Source organism: Haliotis asinina, unplaced genomic scaffold, assembly GCF_037392515.1.
Source record: "Haliotis asinina isolate JCU_RB_2024 unplaced genomic scaffold, JCU_Hal_asi_v2 scaffold_21, whole genome shotgun sequence".
NCBI lineage: Eukaryota > Metazoa > Mollusca > Gastropoda > Lepetellida > Haliotidae > Haliotis > Haliotis asinina.
The window spans coordinates 25,351-44,320 of NW_027133893.1; the positions used below are offsets into that span (position 1 = coordinate 25,351).

Genomic DNA, 18,970 nt, shown 5'->3' on the forward strand with positions numbered 1-18,970 from the left:
CAGGGTTAGGGTTAGGATTAGGGTGTCCAAATTCACAAAATGAAAATATTGAAATTAAAACTTTTGTTTTAATTGAAATCAGTGGGGTCGATGATCCAGTGACACTTCGAATTCCTGTCCCATTACGACCAATGCTTGTTTATACAAAAAAATTGGCTGGCATCGGCTCTTGTTAGCTCTGTGTAACCTTGGTATTTATGCCAAAATTTCGGAAATGTATATTTGGACCAATGGCCCTCAATTACGTTTTTCATGTTTCGAAAAATGCATGATTCTTTTGAAGTTTGGGGAAAGCTGGGCATTCTTTTTGCAAATGTTTTCTGCTTGGGCTCAAACCTGTACCGGCCTTTTTGTTTTTCATACAACTAATTTACAAGTGACCAACATTATTTTACCCAATAGTTTAGATGAGCACTGTGGAAAAAAATAACACAGATTCTATGCCATTTTATCTTCCAGAAAACCAATGCAAGTCGTTTACTAAGAAATACTTGTATTAATCGTTTTTGACACATTTTGAGACAAACGCAAAAGAAAAATAATTTCTTAATTTAATCTAGCTGCCTTAATATTTCAGTTTTGAATATACCAGGCAATGACATAAGCTTTAAATGATTATCTATAGTCTGCTAGTCTGAAGAGCATTGTTTAATTTCAAGCATCTTTTTATAATTATACACCTAGGACTTTCTGTGTTACCTGGAGCCAGTCACCGGCAATAATCCACTCTGCAGGCACAATAACTTCTTGAAAGAGAACAAAACATTCATCTTAATATGGTCAATAAATAATTTATTTGCAAAGTTGATTCTAGTTCTAAGGTTGCCATGGTAACAACAGTACACGGGATTGTATAATTTTACAGAATGTTTGTACAAAACACATTGACTGCTGACAAGAAAACACAACACAAGACCATACAAAACACCAGGCCGAAAAGTAATTATGTTCATGCACGCCGGGCTAATGTCACCGTGGAAACTAGTTCTGCTTCCAGTGTTGATAACCAGACATGGGTACAGAAAGTGATTATTTCTCTGCAGTCTTCTATATGAATAACATGCTGCACGACTGCAGGAAATGCAATTTTGATACAGCACTGCCTGAAGTGTCATGCATTCCTCGGTGTATATACAGAAAACAGCAGATTGACACCATTTGTAAATTCCAGCAATTCAATTAGAACAATATGTTTTGGTGAGATGTTCTCGTCAGGAACATGAACAAAAACTACTGTGACTGGGGAGATTTCATGTGAAATATTTTGATGGAATCAACTTGGTATCAAGACTTCTGAAGGAGGGAACTTTGTATTAAGACTTTTGTTAATGTGGGGATATTGTACCTTTCTTAAAGTGGGGGATTTTGTATCAAGACTTTTTGGATGAAATGGGGACATTGTATCAAGACATTTTTCGTTAAAGTGGGGACTTTGTATACAGACTTTTTGTTTAAAGTGGGGACTTTGCATGAAGACTTTAGTTAAAAAGGGAACTTTGTGTCAAGACTATTGTGAAAGTGGGGACTTGGCGTCAGGACTATTGCACATGTACCCTGTGTATAGAAGCCCCATAAAGACTGAAAACTGTAAATGCTGACCCACAAAACTAGAACACTCACTTAAGTTTCCTAGCTGTGCAAACTCAGAAACTAAAAGTACAATTCAAATACTGAATATTTCCAACTTGCTCTTTAAAACATCAAACCAGTAGCCTGTGAACATCCTCTACATGAGTCTGGAGAATTATCATGACTACATCTTTCTGAGGACCCTTCACAGTGGAATCACAACTACAGCAACTCAGGGGAGACTTGTGAGTAACCACAAACTTGTCACTGCACTCATGTTAGAACAAGTTGAAGTGATGGCAAAAGCCAACAATGACCAGAAGGGTGATGTCAAGTCACATGGGGGCATGGGGACTGCATACTGAAATATCTATGAGACTTGCCATCACTTAAACACAAACACAGACCAGAGATGTACATACAAAAATGAACAACTGTATTGTGGGGAGACTAGGATCAGCTGTTACCTGGTGTAGATAAGTAAAAATGTGGCTAACAGATGTCAGGCTGGTTATTCAGTGTTGCTAACTGTTAGGTGTCTCAGGGACAAATGTTCACAACAAATATTTGAAGAAGCAAAGACAATATTAATCTACACTGAACATCCTGAAGTGATGTGTAGTGAAGTGAAGTGTAACAATGTTAAGACACTAAGGATTACACAGTGTTAGAGATTCCTCAGCTGGATTTGCAACTGAGTGTTATAACATTACACAATTTTAGGATTCTGCCAGCTAGACCTGTCATAATGTTACACAGTCTTTAGACTGGTCAGTTCGATATTAGAACCTCCACAACACATAGCATATTAATTATATCTCCAAGCGGTGATCTCCTGCTTTATTAACGCACATTATCTCAGGCCATATCAACACACTGGATTCTCCTGCTTTTAGCACAGCTGTCTCTCCTCAGGATAGCACCTTCATGTCAGCTAGTTTCACTACGTTCTTCACATGCAAACACAAGAGAAAGACACTTCATCTGTGACTTGTCACAGGTCAATACTGCTGTCACACATCACTACAGCCATCATGTCACTACATCTGTCATGTCACTACAGCCATCATATCAGTAGATCTGTCATGTCACCAGCTGTCTCGAGTCACTACATTTGTCACATTACTACACCTGTCAGGTCACTACATCTGTCATTTTACTACTGCTGTCTGAAGTCACTATGGCTGTCTCACGTCACAACAGCTGTTACATCACTACAGTTGATGAAGGCGCAGCTACACACATCGAGGTGATAATGTACATGTTCAGGGTATATACATGGTTATATACAGGGTATGTACAGGGGCATACTATGTACACTTGGCCACTGTCCACCATGGTCACCATCACACAATAAATTAACACACTGAAGTAGCAAGCAGAAGGTCCTCGTGGCAGAACACATTATCAGGAGAAGCTGGAGCATTGTCCTCCAAGACATCAGGGATTTTTAAACAGCACAACACATGCACTATAACACCACTTGACCATTTGTGTACTAGGTAAAGCCGGCAGCCAATCTGCCAAAGAATGTGTCTATCCACATTAACTGAGGACCACAGTTCCCACACTCTGCCTTATCTGTACATACAGCAGTCTACTGCAGAGGCTGGCAATGTCATTCCATCGCTTAAGGCAATAATCAGCAGAGACACACAGTAACACACAAGTGTCCCTCAAAATAGAGTCACCATGTCAACAGGTGTCACACAGGAAATGAAGTATGTCACAAGTACCAGAGTCACAACTTCACACAGTTGTCACCATACATGGTCTTTTGTTGTCATCCTCTACACTGTTTTCATCCATCTTCATTGAGTTATTCAGATATGACTGCCTTCGTCTTGCTAACAACATTTCAGTTTTGGTTGCATGTTTAGAACCCAGAGTTGGAAGACCTGATCGTTTGTTGTCTGTGATCACGATATCAGTTGTGACCTCTGACCTGTTGTTCTGGACCACTGGTTGTTGTTCTGGTTTGGGGGCAGCTGGTGGGCTGTAGTTAAATGGGGGAACTATTGCCGAGGGGCTGGTGCGAGACTCCTGCCAGAGAGTTCCTGCCTTGGGGTTTGCCAGCAGATTGCGACAGTTCTCTGTCAATTTGGCATCATCCTTGCTCTTCTTGTCCTTCCCCTGTTTCTGAGAACCAAAGATTTTGCTAAGGCCTTGTTTCTTTCCAAACAGCGTTGACTTGATGCTTTGAGCAACAGATTTCCCTTCTTTCTTCGAGTTTTTGGATTTTGATTTTCCATCCTTCTTGCTGTCTCGCTTGACCCAAATCTGCGGTTCCCCTGTTGGGGCTGAGGTCATCTCATCAGGGTATCTCCGCCACACGTTCCCCGGCACGCTGTCATCACAGGATTGGTTGACAATAGTAGACAAGGAGCTGGGCACAGACCGACATGTTTCGTCTGCATTGGGGAGAGTAAGAGATCCTTCTGCTCGCTTCTTCTTCCAAGTTCCACTGTTGACAGGCAGGGAATGCATGGAGATGTCGTCAAGGGAGTCAACTGAGCAGGAGAGGCTAGACATGCAACTGTTGTCATACAGGAGGGTGGTGTCTGATTTGTCATTGATACCATTGACAGCCACAAGGATGCTATCAGTTGTCTCGCAGTTATTCAGCTGGGTTAGAGATGGACTTTCCTGGAAGGCCGTGTTTAAATCACATTCAAGGTCCTCAACATCCACAACATCAGAGGAAGGGACACTGCCAACGTCCAGGTCAGCAGTGATCTTGTCATATGTGCTACTTTTAGTTATACCCTCTTTAGGAACTGGTTCAGTAGCAAGAGAGTCTGTTCGTTTGGGTGGTGGTGGCTTGTTGGTTCTTGGTTTGCCACTGGGTGCTGGGAGGTTGCTGGGCTTTGGAGGGGAACGCTTGGTCTTAGCTGCTGCTGCAGAAACAGGAAGTCTGGAAGCTGTTGCTGGTGGTGGAGAGTCTCCATCCTCTTTCTTCCAAAGAGTTGCAATCTTACTTGGCACCTGCTTCTTGCCACCTACCGGTGGCTTTTTGTCAGAAGTGGGTGTGGCAACCTTCTTGTCTCCACCTGCTGAGAATGTCTTGTTAGGCGATGCTCCCTCACTCTTCCTCCCTCCAACACTGGTGTTAGATGGACGTCGTCCAACAGGGGTTGTAGGTCTTGAATTAGTTTTCAAACTTGCATTACTGTCAGACTTCTTAAGTTCTGACTTGCTCTCCAGTCTTTTTAGGTTGGAGGCTGAACCGCCACGGTTGAGGGAGCTTCCACTGCTGGTTTTGCAGAGGCTGGACCCACTCTGGGTTTTGGTGAGGCTTGTTCCACTGCTGGTCTTGCGCAGGTTGCCGCCACTCCCTGACTTATTCAAATTACTCTTGCTGTTACTTCTTGGAGGAGTAGTCTGCCCCTGGACTGGACGAGCAAGGTTAGATGGCTTCTTACCAGCCAAAGAAGTATTTGCAGGTCTTTTCACTGAGCATGACCCCTCATTTCCATTTCTTTGCATCTGAATTTGTTTGTACCGTGCATCATAACCATTTTCTTGTGGGTTGTCTACCATGAAGTTGAAACTATCCAGTGCTTTACTCCAAGCCTCGTTTTGGCTTCCTCCAGAATTCCTATTGGAACCTCCAGAATTACGCTGATTTTGGGGTTGAGAGGCTTTCTTTTCTCTTATCTTCACTGATTCGGAGTTGGTCTTGTTGGCATTGTGGTCCATATCTATAGTAGGTGCACTCACAGATGCTGTGTCCTTAGTGAAAGTCCCTTGTTTGATGAGAGGTTTGGGTCGGTCAGTCTTAGTCTTGGCTGTATTGTCTTTAGTTGACTGTATCTTCGATTGGGGACTGGTTTTAGCCAGCGGTGACCTTGGAATGCTGGATGATGAGTTGCTCCTGTTAGCTGCTGCTGGGCTGCGAGACTGACGTCTGTTAGCAGCAGTTTTGTTGGGTGTGCTACTGGCACTTGGACCCTGGGTCTGAGATCGAGGAGACACTTTCTTCAACCCTGTAGTCTGGTTCTGAGGCTTGGCAGCTGTAGACCTGCTGGTGGTGACAGGGCGTGCACTGTGGGTGCTTACTTCTGATCTGGTTGTTGATGTTGATCTAACCGATGATGTAGACGACCTGCTGCTGTTGGTGTACAGAGGTTTTCTGCGTCCTCTCACAGCTGCTGTGTTCGCCTTGGGCGGTGTTCGGTTCATGTTCTCTTTGTCAGGTTTCACTATTTTTGGCCGTTTCTGTGATGCTACTGATCCCTCTGTCTGTGAGATGGTGGATCCTGAGTACTCACTGACTTTCTCCGACGTGTTGGACCATGACACAGACACCTCCGATGCCGTGTCCGAGGTGTAGTCATTAGACACAAGTGACATCGTCTCGTTCTCAATAAACATGTCATCATCACAGACACTACCTGACATCTGGTTGGTGGATAGTTCAGACACAATCAAGCTGGCATTTTCTTCAAGTAACAAAATATCTTCAGGTGAGATTTCTTCTTCAAATGAGCTGGAGGTGTCTCGGTTGCTCACAATTGTCTCATCAGCCAGGACGTTTCTGACAACTGTAGTGTCGGCTTCATTCCCTGACACCTCAGAGTCATCAATGATTCCGTCATCTTCTGTGTTGGGATCCTGTGGGAAGGAGGTGTCCATTACATCATCACAGCTGCCCTGGGACTGGGTCAGAGCCATCTTCATGATGAAACTGTCATTTAGATGGGACTTCTCACTGTCAATCTTCTCTGTCATGGAGTCAGTGACTGCCGAGTCACAGCTCGCCGTGAGCAGTTTCTCCCGCAATGCCCTCGCCTCCTCCAGCATGCGGTTATCATATGATACAGTCGTCTCCTCCACCGTGTCAGCAGACCCACGAAAGGGCCGGTTCATTTTGGCAATTTCACTGTTAGAACTGTCTTTCTTGGCCTTGATGAAGTATTCGCTGTCCTGTGAGTGGGACCGCTTCCAGCCAAAGCGAGAGTTGTGTTGTGAGGACTGAGTGTGCCAGGAATTGGCTAGAGATTCCTGAGTGCTGGAGGATTGAGACACCCGCTGTATTTCCCCAGCATCAGAGCAGCTATAGGACATAGTCTTGCTGCCAGGCTTCTTGAACACACCCTCATCAATGGAGTCATCAGACCTTATCTCCAAGGACGTACTCTTGGACAACTTCTTGTCACTCTTACCTTTACCCCCAATTGATCGTCTAAACTTCTCCTCCCCACGACTGATCCGACTTTTTGGCATAGCTGAACTGATACACTCATCCAGTAGCGCCTGTTCCGATGGTGTAGGATCAAAGGCTGTAGATTCAATGCTGAGCTCACTAAGAGAGCTGTTCCGAGAAAACACAGTTGGAGTGTCCTCCACCTTGAAAGGCACACGCTGGTCTGTGATCACAGTGGTGTCTGATGTAGGTTTGTTGGGCTCAGGGCTATGTAGAGAACTCAGTGAGGAGTTTCTAGAGAAGCACATGGGAGTGTCTTCCATTGCATATCGCTTACAGTTATCCTCACTGTCCTTGGTGTGGTCAACGATGACACTGCTTTCTTCACTGGACTGCCCCACAACATGTCTCTCTTTGGGGATGGAGCTGGAGCTGGAGCTGACTGTGTCAGACACCTCGTCATGCTTTTCCACCAAGCCCTGCAGGTCTCCGCTTAGCATGCTCAGCTCACTCAGGGAATCATTGCGTGAGAATATGAGAGGCGTGCCTTCTACCTGATACACTTGTGGAGAGTCCACTGAGTCACCTCCATAGAACACAGAGTCATCTATCTGCCCTTGACTAGCCGAAGTCATGTTGGAAATCTTATGAGTGTCGGACACCCTGAACCTGGCTGTATCATCCACAGAATCAATAGTCAGATCGCTGAGTGACGTTGCATTCGAAAAGTTGAGAGGAGTCCCCTCAACAGCATAAGACTTCACGGTATCGGCCACTTCACAGGACTTGGACGTCACTTGTGGTTGGGTAGCAACACTTGATGTTCTCTGTGGTTGGAAAGTAGCTGGAGCACCAAGCAACTGTCGGACTGGAGCAACTTGAGCTGCTGGGATCTTAGAAGATGAAGAAGGTGGTGAATATTTGATGTGTGGGACAATTTGGGATGCTGGTTTGCGGTTGCTATCTTCTGCACCTTCTGCTTGACGGTCCATGTCTAAACGTCGGGCTACTTTACTTTTTGGCATGGCTGCTTGAATGACCTGTGACACAAGCAGCTCCTCAGTCTCCTCACAGAGTGAGCTGTTGTCAGATGTGATGTCAGAGGTTACGTCCTCCACTGCGGGGGCTGGAGACTGCTTTATGGAAGTATCGTCAAATGACAGCGAACTCAGATCACTCACTGAATTAGCATTGGAGAAGTTAAGAGGTGTTCCCTCTGTGGCGTACGTCTTGACTGTATCTGAGTTGAAGTCTGGGGAGTAACTGTCCATGTCTACATGACTAAGCTGTCTGGGGGTAGACTGTTGCTGGGCGTCGCTCACATACTGAAGCTGATGTGGTGTGGAGACAGCTGGCACAACAGGAGCTTTGTTCGGTGTGAGTTGAGGACGAGCTTGAGGCCCAACAGAGCGGGGACCTCCTGTCTGGATGGTCTGTGGAAGGCGGTTGTTTTGAGTACCTCTAGGTGTTTGAGGTCCCCGATTTGGTCCCCCACGGGGAGTCTGTGGTGATCTGGTAGCAGTTTGAGCTAAATGTGATGTTAGTGATGATTTAGTTGTGCTCTGAGCTATACGGGAACCAGACTTCCTGTCTTCAAATTTACTGGGTGTCAGTGGAACAGTCTTACCCGGAGGGCTTAACTTCCCGCCAGGAGATTTTGGATCTTTACGAGGGAGTTTGTTGACAGCTGTGGGGGATTTGGAAGCTTGAGCTGTGATATTTGTCACTTTCGTTGGAAGTTTGGATTTAGTGGCTGACCCAAGGTTATCAATCTTTGGCACACCAGTCTTCTTCTTGATTGCATTGTCTGAGGAGCTTTTCCTCATCTTACGGCTTGAGTTATTTGGCACTGGCATAGCGGAATTGATGCACTGAGCTAAGATGTCCTCTTCTCCTTCAGACACCTCCGACATGGAAGAATTCTCTTCATTCAAGTGGTTGGAAGCCTTGGTGTCTTCAGATGTACTGTCATCCTGGTTGAGGTCGGTCTTCTTTCCTACAGCCTCATCATCGATTGTCAGAGCACTGAGCATGCTATGTGTGTCAGACATAGTGGGTGGTGTGCCTTCGTCTGCATACACCACCGGTGCTTCCATTTTGCTGACCACAGACAGGTTGTCTGCAGCTATCAGGGCTGCAAGGCTGGACACAGGTTGGGCAACATCTGAATCACAGACAATTGCCTCTGTGAAGTCTTCTGGTTTTTGCTCCAAGCCTGCCTTTTCATCCTGGGGTTCTGGTTTGGGACTTGTAGGCATTGTTTCACTTGGAGAGTCAGGGAGTTCACTGGGAGACACAACCTCACTCGCCCGCCGACTGTACTCACTGATGACTGAGCTGTGCACAGACTGAGTATCAAAACTACTGAGAGACCCCAGCGAGCTGCAGCGGGAAAACATGAGTGGAGTCTCCTCTACGTGGTGGTGATCATCAAACGTAACTGTTTTGTGCTCCTTCTCCACCACTTCTGCTGTTCCCGGTGTGGTTGATCCAGCTGTGCCAGGAGTTGCAGATCCAGTTGTTCCAGGCGTGGCAGATGAAACTGCCCCAGATGTCTTGATTGTCTTTCTGGCCTCAGAGTTCTCAATCACTGATGCAGACATTGCCTCTCCCTTCTCTGATTCCTCTATGCTGGAAAGGACAAGGTGATGGCGGCCACCATGGGACTCCGGCAGATCTCGAGCTTCACTGCTGTGCAGACTGCTGAGAGAACTGACCCTGGAGAAGCAGACTGGTGTCCCTTCCTCGCAGTATGTCTTGGGTTGGTCTATGGGCACATCTCTTGACGTTGGGGAATGAAATGACTGCTCCAGTATCCCATCTGCAGCGTCCCCGCCGTCAGGGTTGGCACTGCTGGTGTCTCCTGCCACCACAGTCGACCCTGTCTCAGCAGGGTTAGACACACAATTTGTCTCTTCAAAAGTGTTGCTGTAGTCCTTTGTTTCATCCTCTGCCTCTTCACACTCTTTCTTAGGCTCTGCTTCCTCCTTGTATTGAATCTTGCCTGTGAGATCTGTGAGTGACGTAGCTGTGGACAGGTAGGGTGTCCCTTCCGTGCAGAACGTCTTGACCTGGTCATCTGTGAAGAAACTAGGCATGTACTCGTCAAGTCTCTCATTGGTCCTGCGTGCTTCCTCCAGTTTGCAATCGGCACAGTGCGGGTCAGATTCCTCATATGGTGGGCTTGAATCTGTCTCAGCCTCCTGATATCGTACATTGTTTTCAGGAGGGTGATATCGTTGACTGGGATCTGCTTCTTGATATCGACCATTGTTTTCAGGCTGGTGATATCGTTGGCTGGGATCTGCCTCTTGATATCGACTATTGTTTTCAGGCTGGTGATATCGTTGACTGGGATCTGCTTCTTGATACCGACCATTGTTTTCAGCCTGGTGATACCGTTGACTGGGGTCTGCCTCCTGATATCTTACACTGTAGTTAATTGGCTGGTCCTGGAAAGTTTCCTCTACATTCTCCGCATATCTGAGACTGAAGTTGGTGGGCTGATCATCCATGTCAATGTCAGTCTCTGCATATGCTCCATACTGGGTGGGGATGCCCTGATGTGCTCCAACATTGCGGTGACGAGGCTCGTAAACATTGCGGGTATTGTTGGGAGCTGGGAATCGGTTGTGCACCATGTTTGGCATAGCTCTTGGTACCATTGTGGAGCCAACGAAATTTCCAACTTTGACCTGAGGTCGATTATTAAGCTGGTCACGACTACTGCCAGCTCCAACATCCTGATATTTTAGGCTGTAGTTGATTGGCTGTTCATCCCCCTCGGCCCCTGTATCACCCACGTCGACATTGTTCCTCTTGGGACCGACATACATTTCCTTTGCATTCGGAAGGTAGTTGAAAGGCTTCTTACCAAATTGTTCAATGAGACTTCTTTGAGGACCATTGAAGTTACCTGCCTTGATCTGAGCCGACTGGTATGCCAGAGCACGAACATTGCGAGGACTTTGTTGGGATTCAGGTTCCGCTGTTGAGTTGGCTGGTAGACCAGCATGCATTGCAACTTCCTGCATCACCTGCAGTATACGACTGTTTGGTGCTCCGCCCACTCTGGTTCTGTCCACAGCACCACCATCTGAGTTGAACCTGTGCAGTCCACCATCTCGCTTCCTCTCCAGGCTGCCAGCCTGACGTTCATGCAGTAGACGTGAACTCTTGGCCAGCATGGTGTGAGCCCGTGACCGGTCATGGGAGATATCAGAGTGTGTGCTTCCAACGCTGTCTTGACTGCCAGACCGTGCAACCCGCTGCGGAGAGCGCAGTTTACCATCCACTCCTGCACTGTCAGTACTTCCCGACCTTGGGAACATGTGACCGCGCATCATCGGCCTGCGAGGTTCTGTGTCAGCGACTGGGAAAACCACCACGTTGTCACCAGAGTAGCGGCGTGTGTAGGTGTTTTCCTTCTTGGTCTCAGTTGGACTGTTTCTTGGACTCTCAACATTCTCACAGGTCTCTGCCAGGTTTTCATCCAACTCTTGTTCTAACGCTCGGACTTTCCTGGCATGAAGTCCTGGACGGTTGGATCCCGAGATCCTGTCAAGATCCAGATTCTTCATAGCTGGTCGTGCTGATAAGAGATTCTTGAGAGCAGCAGCACTTCCCATGGATATCATCTTGTGCTTGGAGTGAACCAAGTTCCTCAGCATGCTGACAGCACCCATCTCCCACAAGGCTTGCTGGTCCTCCTGGCATCGGGCAGACAGGTTCCACAGGGTCCCACACGCATTACTCACAATCGTCAGACTTGTTGAGCGCAGATGCTTGAGCAAGAGCTGTAGGCAACTGTGTTGCCGTAACACCTTGCGGTAGTCCTCCCTCACAGCAATGTGGCTGGACACGTTGCGCAGGATTCCACCACCATTCTCTATGATGGCCAGAGTTTTCGAAGGGCTCTTGTAGGTGAGCATGCTGACCAGGAACTCCAGTGCTCCTGACACAGCGCAGATGTCTGCCTTGTTCTCAGTGCAGTGAGCAGACAGGTTCCACAAGGCACTTAGAATACTCTTGAGAGTGGACTCCTTCTTCACTTGCATAGCTGCTGCCATCAGCGTGGTGACAGCGTTCACCTCACGCAGAGTCTTCTTACTGGCAAGGTCAGCACGCCAGGACAAATTACGCAGCACACTGGCGGCTACCTGACACAGGTCTTCATTGGGCGAGCCAAGTTGGGCCACTAGGCCCTCCATTGCACCCTTCATGGAGCAGAGCAATGCCTTGTTGGTACCATCACCAAATGTCAGGTTGGTCAAGGCCATACATGCATACCGTCTCATCGTGATGTTGTACTGCTCAGTGGTGGGGCCGTGGGCATCATGATCCACCTCCAGCAACTCTGCTATAGCCTGCAGACCACCTGAAATAAAGACAGTCAATATATCGAACCATCTGGGGTACAGAATACTGTAAGACTATCTAGAATATACAAGAAGACTATCTGAAAAGTTTAGTTATGCCACACAGGAAGTACAGAGAGATCCTCTGGAATGTCACATTGGACCATCTAGACTGCATATTTGGGCAATACAGAATGCATATTTAGGCCATACAGAAAGTACATTTGGACCATCTGAAATGTACAGTTTGACCCATCTGAAGTGTACAGTCAGACCAACAAAGTACAGATAGATCATCGTGAGTATGGTTTTGTGCCTCTTTCAGCAACAGTTCAGCAATATCACGGTGGGGAACACCAGAAATGGGTTTCACACATTTTACCCACGTGTGGAATCTAGCTTGTCAAGTGGACGCTTTTCACCCAAAAGCTACTTCACCAGCCCAGATCATCTAGAAAATCTAGATGGACAAGCCACAATGTACAGTTAGGCCATCTAGACAATGCAGCGGACCATGTGCATAGCACACTAAGACAATGCAATGACCTTACCCAGAGTGCAGATAGCATGGCGGTGCTCCTCATCAAAGGACAGTTTCATGAGAGCAGCTATGGCCGGGCCAGGATGGTGGTCTATGTCGGAGGCTCGAGCTGCTGCAACAGGAAAGGATGCATTGAAATGTCTACCCACAAGGTCACGTCTACAAACAGGAGAATGGCTACCGACAGGATCTCTTCTAGGATGAACAGGATGTCCCAACACAAGTGGCCCATCTCCCAACACAAGTGGCCCATCTCCCAACACAAGTGGCCCATCTCCTATTACAAGTAACTATAGCCTACCTCCACTACCTGGCTTGTTGTTTTTTGGTTCGTCTTCCTCTTCAGAGTTGTCTCCCCTTAATTGGTCACAGTGAGCTCGTATTTGTTCCAGAAGTCTAAGCACACGGGCTTCTCGCCGTCCTCGCTTATCATCTGGGTGAGAATGTACAATGTTGTGCAAAGCTGCAGATGCACGTGCTCGGGCAGCTTTACTTCCTCTTGTGTTGCCGAGTAACCCAGAATCCTTGTCACTCCCATGCAACAACTGTATCAACAATGGGAGACACCCTGGAAGCAGGAGAGAGTGAAATCAGTAACAGGAAGAACAAAATCAAACAGCTACATTAGGAGCCATAAGACAGTGATGATAACTAAAGATGTTACGAGGCTAGGGTTTCATGTTTATGCTGTCACCCCAAGTGAAACACTGTTCATTACTGATACAACTGTCACCCATGTGTCCTGATACAACTGTCACCCATGTGTCCAACAGCTATACAGCTAGACCCACCTGACTGTCTCATGGATTACAGGCAAACTGTAGTGCAAATGGGGTTATGAATATGACCAGTCTTCTTATATGCGAGTGAAGCAAGCAAAGGTTGGTAACGCACTTCCCTCGCTTTGATTTAAAAATATTTTTCATGTCAAAGTAAAACATCACCACAATCAAAGGTATATTCCTATTTCCTCACTGGGTTGTGCTCTCAGATTTCCAACCCCATGAAATATGTTTTATTCAACATTTTAAGTGCAACTCGGGGTACATCAGACCGTTTTCGCCTCCATTACCCCTGCCAACTTGCGGTTCAATGGAGTGAAGGAACAGGTTATCATTCTGTATGGAATACATAGAGATTTAACTCCCATGCGTCATACGCCCACTACGCTAGAAGTGTAGTTATTGTAGAATGAATGTTACAAAAAGACTAACAATAACGACAGTTAACACAAATAAACTCCAACAGGTTCATAATAAAACGAAGCAATATGGTATTTCTTTTTAAGTTCTGCTCATTCTTGTTCCTTCACTCCGTTGAACCAGAAGCTGACAGGGGTGATAGAGGCGAAGAATGATACATCCTACTGTCTCATGGCTATACAGCTGACACAAACTACTATCTCATGGCTATACAGCTGACACAAACTACTGTCTCATGGCTATACAGCTGACACAAACTACTATCTCATGGCTATACAGCTGACACAAACTACTGTCTCATGGCTATACAGCTGACACAAACTACTATCTCATGGCTATACAGCTGACACAAACTACTATCTCATGGCTATACAACTGACACAAACTACTGTCTCATGGCTATACAGCTTGACTCACCTGACTGTCTCATGGTTATACAGCTAGATCTACCCTACTGTCTCATGGCTACACAGTTACACTCACCTGACTGTCTCATGGCTATACAGCTAGACTCACCTGACTGTCTCATGGCTATAAAGCTAGACTCACCTGACTGTCTCATGGTTATACAGCTAGATCTACCCTACTGTCTCATGGCTATACAGCTAGACTCACCTGACTGTCTCATGGCTATACAGCTAGACTCACCTGACTGTCTCATGGTTATACAGCTAGACCTACCCTACTGTCTCATGGCTATACAGCTAGACTCACCTGACTGTCTCATGGCTATACAGCTAGACTCACCTGACTGTCTCATGGCTATACAGCTTGACTCACCTGACTGTCTCATGGTTATACAGCTAGATCTACCCTACTGTCTCATGGCTACACAGTTACACTCACCTGACTGTCTCATGGCTATACAGCTAGACTCACCTGACTGTCTCATGGCTATAAAGCTAGACTCACCTGACTGTCTCATGGTTATACAGCTAGATCTACCCTACTGTCTCATGGCTATACAGCTAGACTCACCTGACTGTCTCATGGCTATACAGCTAGACTCACCTGACTGTCTCATGGTTATACAGCTAGACCTACCCTACTGTCTCATGGCTATACAGCTAGACTTACCTGACTGTCTCATGGCTATACAGCTAAACCTACCCTACTGTCTCATGGCTATACAGCTAGACTCACCTGACTGTCTCATGGTTATACAGCTAGACCTACCCTACTATCTCATGGCTATACAGCTGTTCTGAGAACTGGACATTGCCCGCAGGGTAGGACTCATATCATCCTTGTCATGCGTGCTTATACAGCTAGACTCACCTGTTTCATGGCTATAAAGCTTTACTCATCTGTCTCATGGCTATGCAGCTAAACTCACCCGACTGTCTCAAGGCTATACAGTTAAGACTCACCTGACTGTCTCATGGCTATACAGCTGTCCTGAGAACTGGACATTGCCAGGAGGGTACGACTCATATCATCCTTGTCATGTGTGCCTAGCATCGACAGTAGTGAGTACACCATCTCCACCTGGTGGCACAAACAAACACATGTGACACTCAAGAAGTGACGCTAATGAAGGTTACATACACAAGATGATGTTTACAGAGCAGTGTTCATGATGGTGTTCCAAAGTAACAGGACAATGGGTCCTGTAATTTTCAGATGTCTGTATGACCCACTGAAAATCTACAGGACCCACAGAATAAAGCTTAACAAACATTTCAGATGTAACATTTCTTATAATTGGCATTGAAATTATTAACATTATATGATAACAAACATAAGATTTCTGAACAGCAAACAAGTGCAATATGCCGCAAATAACAACTTCACACAAAGACACTGTGAAATATTCAGTCAGACACTGGGACTGGCAGGTTGGTGATTTCTATCTGACCGCTGATGAATCTGCCAGATTTGTCAGAGGGTCAGATGCTATTCGTGAACACTGCAGAGGTGATAGGGTGACAACCTGACATGAAAGTGATGTGACTTAGATTGGTGTCATGCAGACATGTCTATGTTGAGGAAGTGATGTTTACCTTGGTGCCAAGTCTATGTTGAGGAAGTGATGTTTACCTTGGTGCCAAGTCTATGTTGAGGATGTGATGTTTACCTTGGTGTCAAGTCTATGTTGAGGATGTGATGTTTACCTTGGTGCCAAGTCTATGTTGAGGATGTGATGTTTACCTTGGTGTCAAGTCTATGTTGAGGGTGTGATGTATACCTTGGTGTCAAGTCTATGTTGAGGGTGTGATGTTTACCTTGGTGTCAAGTCTATGTTGAGGATGTGATGTATACCTTGGTGTCAAGTCTATGTTGAGGGTGTGATGTTTACCTTGGTACCAAGTCTATGTTGAGGATGTGATGTTTACCTTGGTACCAAGTCTATGTTGAGGGTGTGATGTTTACCATGGTGCCAAGTCTATGTTGAGGATGTGATGTTTACCTTGGTGTTAAGTCTATGTTGAGGGTGTGATGTTTACCCTGGTGTCAAGTCTATGTTGAGGATGTGATGTTTACCTTGGTGTCAAGTCTATGTTGAGGGTGTGATGTTTACCTTGGTGTCAAGTCTATGTTGAGGGTGTGATGTTTACCATGGTGTCAAGTCTATGTTGAGGATGTGATGTTTACCTTGGTGCCAAGTCTATGTTGAGGGTGTGATGTTTACCTTGGTGTCAAGTCTATGTTGAGGATGTGATGTTTACCATGGTGTCAAGTCTATGTTGAGGATGTGATGTTTACCTTGGTACCAAGTCTATGTTGAGGATGTGATGTTTACCTTGGTGTCAAGTCTATGTTGAGGATGTGATCTCTACCTTGGTGCCAAGTCTATGTTGAGGATGTGATGTTTACCTTGGTGCCAAGTCTATGTTGAGGATGTGATGTTTACCATGGTGTCAAGTCTATGTTGAGGATGTGATGTTTACCTTGGTGTCAAGTCTATGTTGAGGATGTGATGTTTACCATGGTGCCAAGTCTATGTTGAGGATGTGATGTTTACCATGGTGCCAAGTCTATGTTGAGGATGTGATGTTTACCTTGGTGCCAAGTCTATGTTGAGGATGTGATGTTTACCATGGTGCCAAGTCTATGTTGAGGATGTGATGTTTCCCTTGGTACCAAGTCTATGTTGAGGATGTGATGTTTACCTTGGTACCAAGTCTATGTTGAGGATGTGATCTCTACCTTGGTGCCAAGTCTATGTTGAGGATGTGATGTTTACCTTGGTGCCAAGTCTATGTTGAGGATGTGATGTTTACCATGGTGTTAAGTCTATGTTGAGGATGTGATGTTTACCTTGGTGCCAAGTCTATGTTGAGGATGTGATGTTTACCATGGTGTCAAGTCTATGTTGAGGATGTGATGTTTACCATGGTGCCAAGTCTATGTTGAGGAAGTGATGTTTACCATGGTGTCAAGTCTATGTTGAGGAAGTGATGTTTACCTTGGTGCCAAGTCTATGTTGAGGATGTGATGTTTACCTTGGTGCCAAGTCTATGTTGAGGAAGTGATGTTTACCTTGGTGCCAAGTCTATGTTGAGGATGTGATGTTTACCATGGTGTCAAGTCTATGTTGAGGATGTGATGTTTACCTTGGTACCAAGTCTATGTTGAGGATGTGATGTTTACCTTGGTACCAAGTCTATGTTGAGGATGTGATGTTTACCTTGGTGCCAAGTCTATGTTGAGGAAGTGATGTTTACCTTGGTGCCAAGTCTATGTTGAGGATGTGATGTTTACCTTGGTGCCAAGTCTATGTTGAGGATGTGATGTTTACCTTGCTGCCAAGTCTATGTTGAGGATGTGATGTTTACCTTGGTGTCAAGTCTATGTTGAGGATGTGATGTTTACCTTGGTGTCAAGTCTATGTTGAGGATGTGATGTTTACCTTGGTACCAAGTCTATGTTGAGGAAGTGATGTTTACCTTGGTGTCAAGTCTATGTTGAGGATGTGATGTTTTCCATGGTGCCAAGTCTATGTTGAGGGTGTGATGTTTACCTTGGTGCCAAGTCTATGTTGAGGGTGTGATGTTTACCTTGGTGTCAAGTCTATGTTGAGGATGTGATGTTTACCTTGGTACCAAGTCTATGTTGAGGGTGTGATGTATACCTTAGTGCCAAGTCTATGTTGAGGATGTGATGTTTACCATGGTGCCAAGTCTATGTTGAGGATGTGATGTTTACCTTGGTGTCAAGTCTATGTTGAGGATGTGATGTTTACCTTGGTGCCAAGTCTATGTTGAGGGTGTGATGTTTACCTTGGTGTCAAGTCTATGTTGAGGATGTGACGTTTACCATGGTGTCAAGTCTATGTTGTGGGTGTGATGTTTACCATGGTGTCAAGTCTATGTTGAGGATGTGATGTTTACCTTGGTGCCAAGTCTATGTTGAGGGTGTGATGTTTACCTTGGTGCCAAGTCTATGTTGAGGGTGTGATGTTTACCTTGGTGTCAAGTCTATGTTGAGGGTGTGATGTTTACCATGGTGTCAAGTCTATGTTGAGGGTGTGATGTTTACCTTGGTGTCAAGTCTATGTTGAGGATGTGAAGTTTACCATGGTGTCAAGTCTATGTTGTGGGTGTGATGTTTACCTTCGTGTCAAGTCTATGTTGAGGATGTGATGTTTACCTTGGTACCAAGTCTATGTTGAGGGTGTGATGTTTACCTTGGTGCCTAGTCTATGTTGAGGGTGTGATGTTTACCTTGGTGTCAAGTCTATGTTGAGGATGTGATGTTTACCTTGGTACCAAGTCTATGTTGAGGGTGTGATGTATACCTTAGTGCCAAGTCTATGTTGAGGATGTGATGTTTACCATGGTGCCAAGTCTATGTTGAGGATGTGATGTTTACCTTGGTGTCAAGTCTATGTTGAGGATGTGATGTTTACCTTGGTGCCAAGTCTATGTTGAGGGTGTGATGTTTACCTTGGTGTCAAGTCTATGTTGAGGATGTGACGTTTACCATGGTGTCAAGTCTATGTTGTGGGTGTGATGTTTACCATGGTGTCAAGTCTATGTTGAGGATGTGATGTTTACCTTGGTGCCAAGTCTATGTTGAGGGTGTGATGTTTACCTTGGTGCCAAGTCTATGTTGAGGGTGTGATGTTTACCTTGGTGTCAAGTCTATGTTGAGGGTGTGATGTTTACCATGGTGTCAAGTCTATGTTGAGGGTGTGATGTTTACCTTGGTG

General features: G+C 45.7%; 1 protein-coding gene across 5 annotated transcripts in view; it reads right to left on the bottom strand.

Moving 5' to 3' along the window:
• Positions 1-775: 775 nt before the first annotated feature.
• Positions 776-18,970, bottom strand: part of LOC137269970 (adenomatous polyposis coli protein-like) — a 92,794-nt gene continuing 74,599 nt past the window's right edge. For 4 of the 5 annotated variants that reach the window (XM_067803799.1, XM_067803800.1, XM_067803801.1 and 1 more), the window contains 4 exons: positions 15,186-15,303; positions 12,915-13,181; positions 12,624-12,725; positions 776-12,092 (listed from right to left, as the gene is read on the bottom strand). In XM_067803799.1, the coding sequence (XP_067659900.1) occupies positions 3,319-12,092; positions 12,624-12,725; positions 12,915-13,181; positions 15,186-15,303 (9,261 nt within the window). In that variant the 3' untranslated portion in view covers positions 776-3,318. Of the gene's footprint in view, positions 12,093-12,623; positions 12,726-12,914; positions 13,182-14,298; positions 14,315-15,185; positions 15,304-18,970 lie in introns of those variants that run through there. The other variant, XM_067803803.1, reaches the window with a different exon arrangement.